Source organism: Narcine bancroftii, chromosome 8 (assembly GCF_036971445.1).
Source record: "Narcine bancroftii isolate sNarBan1 chromosome 8, sNarBan1.hap1, whole genome shotgun sequence".
Classification (NCBI taxonomy): Eukaryota; Metazoa; Chordata; class Chondrichthyes; order Torpediniformes; family Narcinidae; genus Narcine; species Narcine bancroftii.
The window spans coordinates 104295023-104309051 of NC_091476.1; the positions used below are offsets into that span (position 1 = coordinate 104295023).

A 14029-nucleotide genomic window follows, 5' to 3' on the forward strand; every position below is an offset into this window, starting at 1 on the left:
CTTCTACCTCCTCCCACTGGGGAGAATGTTTAAGTGTTAACCCACACACCAACAGGCTTAAAGATGGCTTCTTCCCCAAACCATCAGTCTCCTGAATTAACTCCATAACAGTGCTATCACGATACCCTTGCTTGGTGCTAATTGATCTTCCTTTTTATTGTAAACATGTACTGTGCAACTTGTGCTCTTTACATGGCTGTATGAATATTAGAGATTACTTGTTAGTCTGTTCACAAAAGAATTTTTCTCATTTTTGTACTCTGTGAAACTTTAATAATGGATTCCAGTATTTTCCTTAACATTGACATCAGCAGAATTTCGTTGGTACTAAGGAGTTTAGATGTAGTTTAAGAATAGATGGTATGCTAAATACTGTAAATCTTTATATTACGTGCATTGATATACTACTGATATTGGTGATTGGCTATAACAAGCCTTCATCATGCAAATCAAAGAATAGAAAGGAGAAATGTCACCGTATTTTAATTTCAAACAGGATGTCAATTGAATTTGAAAAGACAGGTTTGCTGATTAAGTTTTATTATTTGAGTAGCAGTTCTGCTTGCTCAAAGTTATTAATGAAACTTACCAGTGAGTTCCTGTCTCTTCAATAAAATTGAATGCCTTGACATAAATATTAAAAATGAGCATTCACTTTAATGACGTGGACTTTGTAAGTATATTTAATTTTATTTTAATAGGCTATGATGAAGGATGTTAATAATAAAATGAGAAAAAGTGCTGGCTGCCTTTTAACTTAAATTTCAAAGCTTATAATTCTTGCAGTGTAGCTGATTAGTGAGCTGGGTAAATAGAGGTCTACAATGCAAACATTTGCAAAGACTATTATATTTTGTGAGCAACAATTTATTTAAACATTCTTTCCTCTATTCAAAATTAAGTTTTCATAAGTGATTAATGATTTCAACAATTTTCTGAAAGGCGTGTTATTTGTGGATTTGTTCCTCATTTAGTTATTTGATTAAACGCCAGACTTTAAACTGTTCATTGGTTAAATAGAACATCAGTAGTAAGAGGTTCAGATATGACCTTTCTAACGAGTTGTATTCTTGTATTTAGTATTTTAGTGGAACCATTCAGTAGAATTTAGATGGGCAGATGGAGTTAAATTATTATTCAGCATATTCTAATCGCATAATGGAACCAAGCTCGAGGGTGAATAGCCTCCAGTTCCAATATTCCTTTTATTTGCAATTGTTAAATATGCTTGTGAATCTACTTACAATATACAAATTATGGCCGTCAGTTTTAGATTTCCCTACTGGGAAAAGCATTCTCAAAGAATTTACCCTGTAAAGACCCTGAAGGATCCTTCATATTTCAATGAAGTAATGTGCTTTACTAAAGCTTGAGAAGAAATAGATCAATCTACTCAGTTTTTTTCTCTTAAGACAATCACGTTGTTTCAGAAATCAACCTGGTCAACTTCTAGAGGAAAGCCTCAATACTCTTGTCATCCAGGGTCCCCCCTTGCTAACCTTGTTGTCCCCATACTTTAGCTGGCTCACATTTGGGTGTTACAAAAAGTGTCACCATCATAAAATGTCTTTGTACCATTTTTAATAGAGAGATATTTAGAAATTAGTCAGAAGTAGGATCAGAATCAAAATTATTGTCATGGAATTTGTTGTTTTGTGGCAGCATTACAGGTGCAAAAATTGCTATAAATGACATTTTAAAAAAAAATAAATTAGTGCAAAAAGAAGAGAAAAAAAGAATAGTGTCTGTGGTTCATTGTCCATTCTGAAATCTGATGGTGGAAGTAAAGAAGCTATTTTTGTACCATTGGGTGTTCGTTTTCTGGCCCCTCTAATTCCTTCCTGATGGTAGCAGTGAGAAGAGGGTCATGAGGGTCTATGATGAGAGAGGCTGCTTTCTTGAGACATCGCCTCTTGAAGATGTCCTTAAGAGAGTGAAGACTCTCAAATTGGATGAAGCACAAAAAAGATTTATGATGATAGCCTTAGCTGAAGCAAAAAACTGTATAATGACAACCTGGAAATCAGAAGAGAGCCTGAGAGTACAGCAATGGTGCATAGAAATGAATAAATATTCCATTGGAAAAAAATAACATATAATTTAAAAAATAAAGTCACAATATTTGAACAAATTTGGGAACCGTACATGGAACACAACAGAGGGCCTACTGCGGACCTCCACCCCCTAAAATTATAGAATGAGAAGAAGATGAAATGAACTGACCCAGTGTGTAAAAGTAGATGACACAATTTTCTTGTTTATTTTCATTGTGTGATGACATTGTTTAATGGGTTTATTGTGTTGTATGTGTTGAATGTTTAGTGGGTAGGGAGGGGGGTGGGAAGGAGGGAGGGAAGGGAGGGGGGAAAAGGGGAGAAGATGACACGGTGTGTATTCAAGGGGGAAATGTTTGTGTGTATTTTGGTTAATAGTGTGAAAAATAAAAAAATTTTAAAAAGGTGAGTGAAGACTAATGCCCATGATAGAGCTGGCTGAGTTCCCAACTCTCGGTAACTTCTTCCTGTACTATGCACTGGAATTTCCATGCCAGTCAGAATATTCCCCATAGAACATCATAAATTTAAATAATTTTAAGTTAAATTCTTAAAATAAAGCTAAATAAATAAATCCAATCAAAACCCACAAAATATTAAAATAAGAATGTTCAAATATTTACTTGGAATTATCTTTACCTCCATAGGATTCCTAATGTCATTTAAATGAAATCTAAAACAAATCCTGCTTCTCCAGATAATTCCCCATTGTCATATTCAAATCCAAACTGATCATGTAGCCTGGCTGTCCTTCCACTGGATTCTGTATCAGTCTCAAACTAATCTCATCATCCTATTTTTCCCCCTAACCATAAATCAATTCCATGCTATTCTTCTTCTTAGGCAAAACCTCAGGTTCTGTGGATTCTAAGGTGGCTTTCTGAGAACCATTTGGGAAGTGGACAGTCCACCACCCTTAGGCCAAAAGGATCAAGGAGCAGGAGGATAGACAATTTGGAAGTGTTGGGTTCCTTTCACCTTCTGTGTGCTCCTTATACATAGGCTTGAGTTTTTTTAATAGTGTTCTGGTTGCTGTTTCTTCACTTTGAGTGGTCACAAGCCAGATTCCCAATAGCATTGGTGATATTGTATTTTTAAATTCACATTTAGCAGATCCTTGAATCATCAGATCTATCCATGTGGTATTCTCTTCCTAAGATAGAGTTTAGGTTTGTTTTAGGATGTCTGTTGCTGGGCATGTGAACAATGTGATGGAGGGTAACTAGGGTCTCAATGCAAGGGATGTTGGCAAGGGTGAGGACACTGATATTTGTTAACTTGTAGCGGCGGCTACACTGCTAACTGAAGGATCGCACAACCAGACGGGTTGAGTTCAGTGAGCAAAATTGATTTATTGCAGGCTGTCTAGCTGGTCTTATACTCCCAGCCCGGACCTGGCTGAGAACCGCAGTGGGGGGGCCCCCGATGTCACTGGGGCATCATGTGGGTCGCCAAGCACAGGCTTCTGAGCTCAGTGCCGAGGTCGGGAGGAAACCCCCGATGGTGCCATTTTGGCCGGCTGCCCCACTGCGTGCGTGACAAGCGGGGCCTGTTTGCCTGCCTAATGGCATACCACCACACATTCCCCCCCCCCCCCCCCCGAACCGGTGCCAATGTCCTTTTTTGCCGGGCGGCCTCACTTCTTGGGTTGGGCAACAACCACTGGTTCGGTGGGGTCGAGATGGGTTGGCTTTAACCTGTCCACCGTAAGCAGTTCCCTCTTACCACCGATGTCCAGTGTGAAAGTGGATCCTGAAAGGTGAACGACTTTGTATGACCCTTCGTATGGTCTTTGTAGAGGTGTTGTGGATGGACCCAGGCTGATAAAAATGAAGGGTCGAAGGGTGGAATACAGCTCGCTGGGGACATAAGAGTCTGTCCAGTGTCTGGGCAGCGGTGGGGGTGTGAAGGAGTCCAACTGGGCCCAGAGGCAGAGAAGTAGACCATGTGGTGACTGCTGGGGGTTGTGAGGTGCGTAGATGAACTCACCGGATAAGGCTAGCGGTGCACCGTAGACCAGCTTGGCTGATGGTGCCTGTAGGTCTTCTTTGGGTGTCAAGCGTATGCCCTGGAGCACCCAAGGAAGCTCATCCACCCAGTTGGGGCCATAAGTGCCGACTTAAGGTGGCGGTGCAATCGTTTGACTAGCCCATTGGCCTATGGGTGATAGGCCATGGTGTGATGTAGCTCGATCCCCAGCCTGTTGGCGAGCTGTGCCCAGAGCGCAGAGGTGAACTGGGCGCCTCGATCAATGGTGAGGTGGTTCGGGATGCCGATCCGGGCAACCCAACCGTTCAAAAGTGCTCGGGAGCAGGAGCCCGTGGAGGCATCTAGCATCAGGATCGCCTCGGACCAACGAGTGGTGCGGTCTACAACTGTGAAAAGGTAACGGTTACCTCGGGAAACGGCTAAGGGTCCGACGATGTTCACATGTATGTGGCTGAACCATTCCTGGACGTGTTCGAAATCTTGTACAGGCGCTCTGGTGTGCCTGTGTACCTTGGAAAGCTGGCAATGGGTGCAGGTTCTGGCCCAGTCTACAATCTGCTTCCGAAGCCAGTGCCAGATGAAATGTTCTGCCACCATACGGACCGTGGACCTGATGGAAGAATGGGAAAGGTCATAGATATGTTGGAAGACTTGCCTGCTCCACTGCTGGGGAACCACTGGTTGCGGGGTGCCCATGGAGACATCGCACAGGACAGTGCTCTCACCGTGAGGAGTCGGGAGGTCCCGGAACCACAGGCCCATGATGGCAGTCCCGAAGGCCTGCGTCTCCTCATCGAACTCCTGGTCCCGAGTGAGCTGGTCGAAATCGAGACCGGGTGTCAGTGCAAAAATGACCAGTCGTGAGTGTGCATCGGCGACCACGTTGTCTTTCCCCACCTTGTGCCAAATGTCGGTGGTGCACTCTGACATGAAGAGGTGACGCGGTTGGTGGGCTGACTAGGGATCTCTTGCCATAGCAAGAGCCTAAGTGAAGGGTTTGTGGTCGGTAAAAATGGTGGAAGGCCTCCCCTCCAAGAAATAGCAATGATGCACCCCAGGTACATGCCCAGCAACTCACGATCGAAAGCGCTATACTTGCGCTCTGGTGGGTGAAGAAGTCAGCTAAAGAATACCAGTGGTTTCCACTGTCTGTTCACCTGCTGCTCCAGGACAGCGCCGATGGCTGTGGCAGAGGCATCGATGGAGAGTGCCATATGCAAGTCGGTGTGTGGGTGGATGACCAGGGTAGTCTTCGCGAGGGCATCTTTCATGGCTTTGAATGCCCTGCTGGCCTCTGGAGTCCAGGCGAGTGTCTGGTCTTTGGCCGTGATGAGGGCGAAGAGCGGCTGCATGATGTGCGCAGCACCTGAAATGAAGCGGTTATAGAAATTAACTATACCTGCAAACTCTTGTAGTCCTTTGAGGTTGTCCGGGCGTAGGGACCCCCTGATTGCAGCAACCTTCATAGCGGCAGGTGTGGCTCCTTCGGCCGTGATGCAATGGCTCAGGAACTGCATGGATTCTTTCCCGAACTGGCATTTAGACGGATTGATTGTTAGGCTTCGGCCAGTCGGGAGAAGACAATGTGCAGGAGAGACTTATGTTGTGCCCGGTCTCTGCTGGCGACAAGGATGTCGTCCGGGTAAATGAATATGAAATTCAAATCCCTGCCCACTGTGTCCATAAGGCACTGGAAGGTCTGGGTGGTGTTCTTGAGCTCAAACGGCATGCGTAGAAGCTCTAATAAGTTGAAGGGGGTGATGATGGCCATTTTGGGTATGTCCTTAGGGTGCACCGGGATTTAGTGATACCCGCACACCAGGTCGACCTTGAAGAATACCCTCGCACCATACAGGTTGGCCGTAAAATCCTGGATGTGAGGGATCGGGTAACGGTCAGGTACTGTTGCGTTGTTAAGCCATTGATAATCTCCGCAGGGGCGCCAGCCACTGGAGGCTTTTGGGACTAGGTGGCATGGTGAGGCCCAAGGACTGTCGGAGTGTCGAATGATCCCCAGCTCCTGCAGATGCGAGAACTCTTCCTTCGCTATCTGGAGCTTATCCGGTGGGAGCCGGCGTGCCTTGGCATGGACTGGCGGGCCTTTGGTGGGGATGTAATGAAACACCCCATGGCGTGGTGAGGCGGCGGAGAACTGCGGCTTGAGGAGGGACAGGAATTCATCCAGGATACGCTGAAACTCATTCTTGGGCGTGCTGACCATGGCCATCTGCGACTGCTCTGTGCAGGAGGCGTTGAGGCGAACGGATTGGAAGGTACGGGCATCTACCAGTCGCCTACCTCTAATGTCAACCAGGAGACCATGGGCAAGGAGGAAGTAGACACCCAGGATGGCGGTTGGAAGGGACGAAATGGTGAACCTCCATGAGAACTTCCACTGGCCAATCTGGAAGTGGACGGTCTTATTTCCATACATTTGGATCTCCATCGAGCGGAAGGGAGGTCCTCGAGGCCGGTTCCGGGACTCGATGACTGTGGCCGGGATGACGCTGATCTTGGCCCCAGTGTCAATGAGAAAGCGTCGGTTGCTGACTGAATCCTGCAGGTAGAGAAGGCTGTGTTCTTGGCCAGCCACTGCAGCCATTAACAGGGCTGATGACACTTCTGAGCCTTGGCTCCCCAGCGTTGGTGGAAGAAGCAGTGGCCTGAAGTGGATGGCTTGCTTCTAGTTATGTTCTTTGAGGCTGCTGCAGGGGCCGGGTGTTCCACTGCAGCACTAGAGGAAGGCTTGGTTTGGTCATGTCCATGACTCGCAACCTGCTGGACTGTTGAGCCCTCTGGGAATCGTTCGAGGCATAGCTTCTGAGCAACCTTCCTAGGGTCGATGAAGTTCTCCTGGGACAGTAACAGCCGGATGTCTTCAGCCGGATGGTCGAGGAAGATGCGCTCGAAGAGTAGGCAGTTGGTGTGATTGCCCCTGAGTGCGAGCATCTCGTCCATCAACTCGATTGGAGTTCAGTCCCCCAAGGCATCGAGGTGCAGCATCCAAGCGGCATGCTGGTACCTGGAGAGGCCGAGGGAGCCGGTGAGCACCCGCTTGATGGTCCCGTACTTATCTTCCATGAGTGGGTGCTGAACGAGGTGCAGCACTCCTTTGGTGGTGGCCTGGTCCAGGTCGGTGACCACATGGTAAAACTTGGTCGAATCCGAAGAAATCTGGTGGAGGTGAAACTGAGCCTCTGCGTAGATGAACAGGTCTCCGGCTCCTGAACCCAGAAGTCAGGAAGCTTGATGGCTATAGTGTTGATTGAAGGGTCATTCATGTTGGGTTCAAAGACGTTTGAACCTGTCAGGGTCACCAATTCTAATGGCGGCTACACTGCTAACTGAAGGATCGCACAACCAGACGGGTTGAGTTCAGTGAGCAAAAACTGATTTATTGCAGGCTGCCTGGCTGGTCTTATACTCCCAGCCTGGACCTGGCTGAGAACCGCACTGGGAGTCCCCCGACGTCACCGTGGTGCCAGTCGCGGGCTTCTGAGCCCGGTGCCGAGGTCAGGAGGAAACCCTCGATGGCACCATTTTGGCCAGCTGCCCCGCTGTGTGCATGACAAGCGGGGCCGGTTCGCCTGCCTAATGGCGTGCCGCCACAAACTTATCCTTTCAGTGAGTTTTGAAGGATTATGTGGAGAGAGCATTAGCAGTATCTATCTAGAGCCTTCAGCTGTACACACTTGTCAAGCCCTGTATCAATCCCAAGCAAATCCCTTTGGGTTGCATGACCCTTAGTTCCGTATCTTCTCCTTCAACATTTCTGTTAATGTTCTCATCAGTGAACAAAAGGCGATTTTCAGTGATTCCCTATGAAAAACACCATAGAATAATGTTGAATTCTTGCCAAATGTATCTTTTGAGATCAGTAATTTTCATATATTGAGCTGTAGATGGAGGTTATATTCTATATCGTGGTGAAAGCTAGGTTGGTATAAAATCTTCATAATGCACTGGCTCATTTTATTCAACTTTGTGCTTTTAGTGAATAACTTGCAAAAAACCAAAGCAACTCAATGTGATACTGGCTTAGAAAACAAATAGTAAGAGCTAAGAAAAATACACAAGCTCAAAACAGAACATTTCAATTAGACCAATGGTTCCCAACCTTTTTATGCCCCGCACCCCTAAAAAATTTTAATATGTTCTCACACCCCTTAAAGTAATAATTTATTGAATAATAAAGGTGAAGGTGACCAAAAGAAATTTGTATAATCAAAGTTTAAATAGATAAACAAAAATGAAACATATGGAAAAGAAAAATTATTACAACAAATTAAAAGTTTCATGAACCCTACAAAAATATTAAATTTTCATCCATGCAAGAAATTTCTTTAAAAAAATTAAAGAACTAATGTTCAAATGTTCATAAGCCAATTTAAATTTAATGACTCTTTTGTTCCTGTTTATTGCTTGAGTTTTTCAAAATGTGGCACTTTGTTGCTGAGAGCAATCCGCATGCCTCCCTGTGCACCCAACCGATTTCTAGATTTTGTCTTGATTGACAAAAGGGCACTAAATCCAGACTCGCATAAGTATGTCGTCGCAAATGGGATGAGCACAGTTAGTGCTTTTTCACAAAGTCTTGGAAACATATCCGTTGCCGAACAACAATATCGTTCCAAAGTTTTGCTTTCAAACTGCATTTCAAAAAACACGATTTGTGCGCAGTTCAATAAGATCTTCCTTCAGCTCTTCATCATCCGACATATTATCCAAATTGAAGGAGTATGGATTTATATTTAAAAAAAACTGAAATGTTATCTCGCCACCCCCTGGAATGCTATGGCACCCCTGGACGGGAAACCCTGAATTAGACTCTTGTACAGTTTATGGCAGTCCTTTGGGACAATGGTGAGTTTTCTGTTCTCTCTCAGGGGCAGATGACAACAATATTTGTGCATGTCTCATTGTGAAGTCAGAAACACAAATGCTGTTGGCTCCAGCATCTTTTTTTAATGCCCAGAGCAGGTTGGAGACTAGGAATTCACCAGTGAGTGACTCACCTCTTAACTCCCCAAAGCCTGGTCACATCAACAAGGTACAGTAAGTCAGGAGTGTAATGGAATATTCTGCCCTTGCCTGGATGAGTCAAGAAGCTTTACACTATGTAGGACATTGTAAATCATTTGATAACTATCCACATCTATTCAGTAACTCCACACAGCAATAACAGTTTGTATCAAGTACTGGATGTGTTGCAGTAATTCACCAATACTGATTATTCAACACCTTCCAACCTACAAACTCTATCAGCTAGAAGGCCAAGGGCAACAAAAGCTTGAGAATACCATCACCTGGAAGTTGCCTTCCAAGCCACACACCATATATTGCTGTCCCTTTACCATCACTGGGTCATTCTTCTGGAATCTCCTCCCTAACAACTCAAGAACTCCAACAGTTCAAGAAGACTGCTCACCAGCACTTCTCAAGGGCAATTGGGATGGGCAATTCAATGAATAAAATAAGTTAAAATATCCTCTCCTTTCCACCCCAAACAAATCTTTAATGCCACTGACAATCATTTTCTTCCATGAGGATAGATGACTGAAGAAGTCATCTCATTAAAATGTTGAAGAAAAAAATTCACAGGGTAGGTCAAAAGAAATTATATTTTCTATGTTGGATCCAGAAGAAGGGGACATAGCTTTAAAAGTTTAGATCAGCTATTCATGTTTCTTCCTGGAGACATTTTTAAATACAAAAGGACATTCAAAATGGTGAAAGTTGATCTAAATCTTAAAATTTATGCAGATAGATTTTTTTCTGTGAAGTTTGTTAAAATGTTAGCATTAAGGTAGGCAAATTGAGTTAAAATATAGATCCATATAATCTGATTCAATGGTCTAATTGGCTTCAGTCAAAATTGCCTTTTATCTCGACTCACACCTATGGCATGAACCATAGAAAGTGGTCGAGAATTCACAGAGCATGGAAACAGGACCTTTGACGTGTCAAATCTGTGCTGCCAAAAACCCATTTGTGATAATCTTACTTCATCTGGATTCTTCCATGCACCTACTCATAAGGGGCAATTTGCACTGACCAATATATATCCTAACCAAAATGCATGCCTTTGGTGTTTGGGAGGAAACTGGTGTATCAGTACCTTGGACTTACTTTGACCCAACCTCCACACAGTTGCAGATTTGAGCAGGAATCCTGGGTGAGCTTCTGCTTCCTAACTCTAAGATTCATAAGAGCCATTCCCATTCTCATAAGTTCCTTCCTCAGCTTCATAGTCCAATACTCCAAGCTACTATCTGAAATTAAAACATGAAAATTTGGAATTATCTGAGAGATCAGGCAATGGTCAATGGAAGGGGACAGAGAATTAACATTTCAGTTTGACAATCTCTCATTAGAATTAATAATTAAATATCCTTACAGAGAAAAAAGGGAATGTGGCAATATTTGTGTGATAATTGATTTGACATTCAGATTAATAATCAAAGATTTCCAGAACCATTTTGATGTTCATTGTTTGTTTATTTATTCCTTTTAGCTTGAAAACATCTCATTTGCCAACTATGGGATCACAGAGGATAATGGATATACTTACTGTTCAGAATTAGATGAAACTCCACAGTACTTCCAAAAGGTTATTGTGCCAATAGGTTATTTTTTAATCTTCCTGTTGGGGACCATTGGAAACAGTCTTGTGTTGACGATTTTGTTGCATTACAAACATTCAAGGTCTCCAACTGACTGCTATTTACTACACCTGGCAGTGGCTGACCTTCTCCTGGCGCTGGTCCAACCCTTCTTTGCCCTTGAAAGTATTTCTGGGTGGTTGTTTGGTACTCTCCTTTGCAAACTACTGCATTCTATCCACAAACTCAGCTTCTTCTGCAACAGCCTACTGCTGGCATGTATCAGCATTGACCGCTACCTGGCAATTGTCTATGCAGTTCAGACACATAAAGGACATAGAGCCAAGTATGCCCACTTGGTCTGCTCTGCTGTTTGGATGCTAGGTTTAATTCTGCAAATTCCGAATTTAATATTCTTGCAAATTGATGTTATGAGTTATGAAAATGAAACCAGGTGTACCTACATATCAGCTCAGGCCCATGACTGGCTGCTGGCTGAGCAGTTTCTACACCACGGAATAGGCTTTACTTTGCCACTCACAGTCATGAGTTACTGTTATGCAATGGTAATTAAAACACTATACAAGAGTCAGAACTTTGGGAGGCACAAAGCCATTAAAGTTGTGCTAACAGTCACTGTGATGTTTTGCATTTGTTGGGCCCCTTATAATGTGGCACAGTTCATAAAGACATTGGGAAATCTGGATGTGATTACTGCAGATTGCAATTTCTACAAGAAGCTCACATTCACTCTTGTGGTGTCAGAGAGCACCGGATTCATCCACAGCTGCCTGAACCCTATCCTTTATGTATTTATTGGGGTGAAGTTCAGAAATGACATCTTGAAACTTCTCCGAGAACTGCACTGCATCAGTCAGACAACCTTGGATAACTACCTTCACCAGAAACATGCTGAAAGGAGTAGGACCAGCTCTGCTTTAGTTAACACCACTTCCTGGTCCAATATTTAAGTAAGCGAGTAACCAAAAAATAGGGGTTAATAAACAAGAAAATGGGAAGGATCTATAATCAAAAAATGAGTAATGAATTTCACTACACTTCAAATGTTCCATGGTAAATCCTGAAAGCCAGAAGATAAAAGAGAATATATCTATCAAGCAAGAGTGAACAAGTTTTTGCTGGTTACTAAAAGGCTGAGAAAGTGACTTACATAGAGGTCCATTAATTAGAGTCATAAAATTAGAAGTAATCCATTTAAAACAGAGGTAAGAAAAAACATATTTAGTCAGTGGACTTGTGGAACTCATTGCTAATATAATGGTGGAGGCCCGATCACTGGGAGAGTTTAAGCAGGAGATTGATAAGTATCTCATTGCTCGGGGCACCAGGGGATATGGGGAAAAGGCTGGCAATTAGAACTCAGTGTGAATATAGTTCAGCAAAGGGTAGAGTCGCGGAACAGACTCAATGGGCCAATTGGCCTACTTCAGTTCCTTTATCTTGTGATCTCTTACAAATTGAGGATAGTTGTGATTGTCAATCATCTCAGTCCCGAAACATTACAGAAGATTTCCTCAGGGCAAACCACCTTTAACTGGTTCATCGATTCCTTAATTCCTTCAAAAGTTCAGAAGTGGGGCCATGCTCTGAGTACTATTCAGTTCAATTTTCAACATCTTCTAAGTCAGTGGTTTTCAAATTTTTTTCTTTCCTCTCACCTACCACCTGAAGTAATCCCTATGCATAGGTGCATTTTAGTAAGGGATTACTTCAGGTGGTATGTGGGTGGAATGAAAAAGTTTGAAAACCACTGTTTTAATTGTACCTAATTGACTCGTTATGTGCTCAGTTTCATAACTCCAAAGGAAATAGGCCAATGACAATTTTTCTCAAACAAAATATTTCAGTAACAATTGGGTCGAGAGTAGTGGTTTTCAACCTTTTCTTCCCCACTCATATACCACCTTAAGTAATCCCTTAATAATCACAGAGCACCTATGGCATAGGGATTACTTAAAGTGGTATGTGAGTGGAAAGAAAAAATTTGAAAACCATCAACAATTGCATTGTCCTTGTGATAGCATCCCTGCCCTGCTGTCTCTTCCACAATGACAAAGGGTCAACAGGTACATGGGAACATAGCCACTTACAGGTTCTGCTCAAGTCAACACCTTTCTCACCTAGAAACGTGCCCCCATTTTCCCATCATCACTGGGAATTCTCTATTCAATTTATGGTTCAAGATACCAACTCATTGTTCTCAAGGCCAGCTTGGAATGGGCAACAGAAGCTAGTCTTGCCAGCAATATTTTCACATCCCATAAATAATCCTTTTTAAAAAATATATTATGAAAATGGCAATTAAATCTTTTAAGCAGTACTTGCCTGATTGTAATAATTAAATAGGTCACTAGAGATAAGATTTCTCCTCTTATCCACAAAAATATAACAAGCAGCATTTGAAGCAGATCATTTGCTCTTTTGAGTCTGATCTCTATTTGACACGATCATGACTGGATTTCTTCAATATTATCCTTCTTAAACCTCCCAAATCCCCAAAATTCCTTGGACTGTAAAAAAAATTACCAGTCACTCATTGCCTGAACATGTACATTCCTTTGCATGAGAAATGACATTCACCAAGGTTGGAGTAAACAAATCCCTCAGCGTTAAATATTCAACCCATCCAAGGAAAATAACTGTTCAGCATCCAACTGGTCAAACTCCTTCATAATCTTTTATTTTAATAAGATTACTTTGTGGGGGGGGGGGGGGGGGAACATGTCTATTCTCCTTAATTTATCCTCATAGGATATCTTTTCATGCCAGGAGTCTACCTTATAAATTTTTGTTGGACTAACTCCAAAATGAGAAAAGGACAATGCCTAGAAAGCCCACCAGGTGTGTTTTCACCAAAAGCCCGTACCATTGTAATTAGACATCCCTCTTCTTGTAATCCAACTCTTGCAAAAGTTTCATTGCCATTTGCTCTGATAATTGCTTGCTGCATTTTTGTATAAACTTCTCAGTTGTGTACAAAGAAAGCTGGACAATGTCACAATTTAAAGATTTATTTTTCATTCTTTGTATAAAAATGGTCAACCACATGTTTCCACTTTCTACCTTTATCTACCATCTTCAAAGATGCTCTCATAATCCATCTACATCTCTTTGCACTCTCTGTTCTTGCAGATTATTTTGCCACCTCTGCGTGCCAGTAAATTTAGATACTCAATAACTCCTTCTCTAAGTCATTGATGCAGACTGAAAAAAGCTGATGTCTCAATAATAGGTTCTACTTGGTACTCAGATGGTTATAATCTACAAACCTCAAAGTGACATGTTTATTCAAAGTCTGTTTTCTGTTAACAAATCCTTTAAATGTGCTATTATCCCCAACATCATAATGTCCTTTTATATGGA

The 14029-nt window shown here is 42.8% G+C and overlaps 1 protein-coding gene across 1 annotated transcript; it reads left to right on the forward strand.

Moving 5' to 3' along the window:
* Window positions 1-446: 446 nt before the first annotated feature.
* LOC138741829 (C-X-C chemokine receptor type 5) lies at window positions 447-13330 on the forward strand. Its single transcript, XM_069896088.1, has 2 exons — window positions 447-673; window positions 10558-13330. The coding sequence occupies exons 1-2, from the start codon at window positions 644-646 to the stop codon at window positions 11614-11616; spliced, it is 1089 nt and encodes a 362-aa protein (XP_069752189.1). The 5' UTR covers window positions 447-643; the 3' UTR covers window positions 11617-13330.
* Window positions 13331-14029: the final 699 nt, after the last annotated feature.

Bases quoted from the DNA above. Each gene is read 5' to 3' on its own strand.
- LOC138741829 (XM_069896088.1), top strand. From the start codon at position 644: ATGAGCATTCACTTTAATGACGTGGACTTT. The intron at 674-10,557 runs GTAAGTATATTT...TATTCCTTTTAG, and splicing joins ACTTTAATGACGTGGACTTT to CTTGAAAACATCTCATTTGC.